General features: G+C 35.8%; 1 protein-coding gene across 1 annotated transcript in view; it reads left to right on the forward strand.

The window, feature by feature from the left end:
* Nucleotides 1-2,709, forward strand: part of cpamd8 (C3 and PZP like alpha-2-macroglobulin domain containing 8) — a 41,986-nt gene that overhangs the window by 5,375 nt on the left and 33,902 nt on the right. The window contains exons 4-8 of the mRNA XM_016674593.1: nucleotides 576-674; nucleotides 1,171-1,188; nucleotides 1,625-1,679; nucleotides 1,894-2,007; nucleotides 2,204-2,288. Coding sequence (XP_016530079.1) covers nucleotides 576-674; nucleotides 1,171-1,188; nucleotides 1,625-1,679; nucleotides 1,894-2,007; nucleotides 2,204-2,288 — 371 coding nt within the window. The remainder of the gene's footprint in view (nucleotides 1-575; nucleotides 675-1,170; nucleotides 1,189-1,624; nucleotides 1,680-1,893; nucleotides 2,008-2,203; nucleotides 2,289-2,709) is intronic.

Here is a 2,709-nt window from a genome sequence, read left to right on the forward strand (position 1 = left end):
TCATTCATTCATTCATTCATTCATTCATTCATTCATTCATTTTCTTGCACTCTTATCCCATTGGGGTCGGGAGGGGTGCTTGTGCCTATCTCCAGCTTTCAATGAGCAAGTGGTGGGGTAAACCCTGGACAGGCTCCCCTTTACAATGATACTCTAAATTAAATCTAGCGGCACCAACTTCCAGAGTCGCCTAATTAGTAAATCAACTCTGGCTTTGATCAGATCAGTCTTAGTACAAATACAGCTATTCTGAGGAGGTCTCAGTGGTTTGAAACAGACATTTTATTTTTCACTTTCTTTTAGGTTGAGGATTGTAGGAAATCTTGTGTTTGTCTGCCACATATGTTCACCATAAAATGTATTGAAGTTTGGGGGTGTAACATGATAAAATGAGAAAAGTTAAAGGATTAGGGATTCTTTTGTTTGGCATTGTTCATTGTAGATATTAGCAAATAAACAAATCCAGAGATTCTATAATTAAGTAGTCATGGTAAATATCACTGTAAAACATTTCTAATAAAATAGTTTAGCTTTTAATACTTGGTTAATCTGTGAAATGCTACATATCCATATGCCCTTTTTCACTTTTTAAAAAAATACTGTTTTGTTTGTTGTTTTCAGTGCTTATTAACGTCTACACAGTGGCACCTGATTTGAGGCCCATAAATGAAAAGGTAATTATATAATTAAGCTTAATAAAAGATCAATATTGCTGACTCTAATGGATTCATTTTAATTTCTAGTATCCTTCATTGCTGAATTGAAATTCAGAATATTCCCATTGTAATTTTAGACGTTTTATTTTATATGAAGAAACATTGTTTGTCTTCCAGTTTGACATTTTTCACATTGAGAGTTAAGATGAGAAGCATAGTTTGCCCTGTGCGCAGTGAAGCAAACAGTCACCTATTTACAGAGGCAAAGTTAGAGTCATTTCATGTGGAATGTTTGCAGTGGTTTCAAATATACTGTGTTACTGTGCTGACATGCAGTTTATTTATGTTTGCAGCTATAAAAGTACTGCAGGTACAAAGCAGGACTCGCTTCCACGGATAAATGAATGTCAACATGTGATAAAAACCTAAGATGAAGCATATTTTCTTGTAATGGCTGTAGGTATTTTTATCATTATAAGTTGTGTAAGCTTTTTTTTTTCTTCATTTCTTGCAGATGGAAGCATATATTTTGGTGAGTGAACAACCGGACCACCCAGAGTTGGCAGAGCTGTGTCTAGGAAGGAGACAGTGGCAATTTTCAGTTTCCAACATGATTTAAGATTAAAGAGCAGAAGTCGAGGCAGCTCACCTAGATAACAGGGTGCTCTTTGAAACAAGGCAAATATAAACAACATAAAAGGAACCTTTTTGTCCTCTTTTCTCTTCTATTCTATTCTCTCTTTTTTACACTTCTCAAAAGTTAGCAACACGCATGTGGGGCCTTTTTAAGTGAAGTATTTATTCTGAAAAAAGGTTTAGAAGAGCTTTTGATAGTAGACGGACTCCATCTGGAACTCTAGTTTCACCTAGCCCTGATCTTGATTAAATTGGTTTAAATAGGATTCTATGTGACAATACCACTCCACAGCAGACTGTAGATCCACAAGTATCTTAATTAACTCTTTCAGGACCCAAGAGGATCTCGGATGATCCAGTGGAAGAGCCTAAAACCTGTCTGCTGTGGTAAGCCACAATTCCTCCACAATATCACAATCATCACTTTGTAAGACTATCATTCGTCATATGAGCTATGCAAAGAGTTTTAGCTCATAAACAGTTAGAAATCAGTGCAACATTATAATCAACAGTATTCAATGCGGGATTATTGCATCTACAGTTGATCAGGAGAAGCCAGAATTGTAATAGTGAATGTTTCCCCCCCCCACCTTTACCATAGGGATTGTGAACATGAGTTTCCCTTTGTCTGACCAGCCTGTGTTTGGAGAGTGGTTCATCTTTGTGGAAGTGCAGGGTCAAACCTATAACAAGTCATTTGAAGTGCAGAAATACGGTGAGAACACCCATACATCCATCCATCCATACATACAAGCTTCACTTTCTGCTTTACAAGTAGGTATAGAATTGTATTGTTATAGCCCAGCGCTTTTTAAGTTACTTAATATCTTCCAAGCAGACACTATCACGAGGACAATATAAAGATGTATTTTACAAACCCAACAGAGCCTGTTTTGTTTCCTCTCTCATAGTGATGCCCAAATTTGAGCTGGTTATAGTTCCACCTCCTTACATCCGTGATCTCAGCTCGTGTGAGCAAGCCAGTGTCACAGCCAGGTAAGTAACTTTACATTTAGCTTTACTACACAGTTCCTTGTCGAAGTATTCACGACTTTCAAAAGACTTCCCCAATTGGTGTATGGAGTCAGTACATCATTGCTTGATTTGTTGTGTGGACATGTGATAGAATTTGAAAAAGCTCAAAGGAATACTTTACAAGACATTGCTCAATGCTTGTTATATGTATAATAAGTTGTACATATATATGTAGTAGTTTTGTATATTCATATCTGTTCCATCTTACAGTTTCTTGCAATAATACTCATTACAGTTTTAACTTTTTGAGATGATTTTCACCTTATGACTACACACTTTAACATATTTTAGTTGTATTTTTTTAAGAGTAACACAAAGGAGTGCATAGTTAAGAATTGTAAGAAAAATTATGAATAGTTTTCCAAATTTATATATATATATA

This window comes from Poecilia formosa, unplaced genomic scaffold (genome assembly GCF_000485575.1).
Source record: "Poecilia formosa unplaced genomic scaffold, Poecilia_formosa-5.1.2 Scaffold98, whole genome shotgun sequence".
In the NCBI taxonomy this organism is placed as follows: Eukaryota; Metazoa; Chordata; class Actinopteri; order Cyprinodontiformes; family Poeciliidae; genus Poecilia; species Poecilia formosa.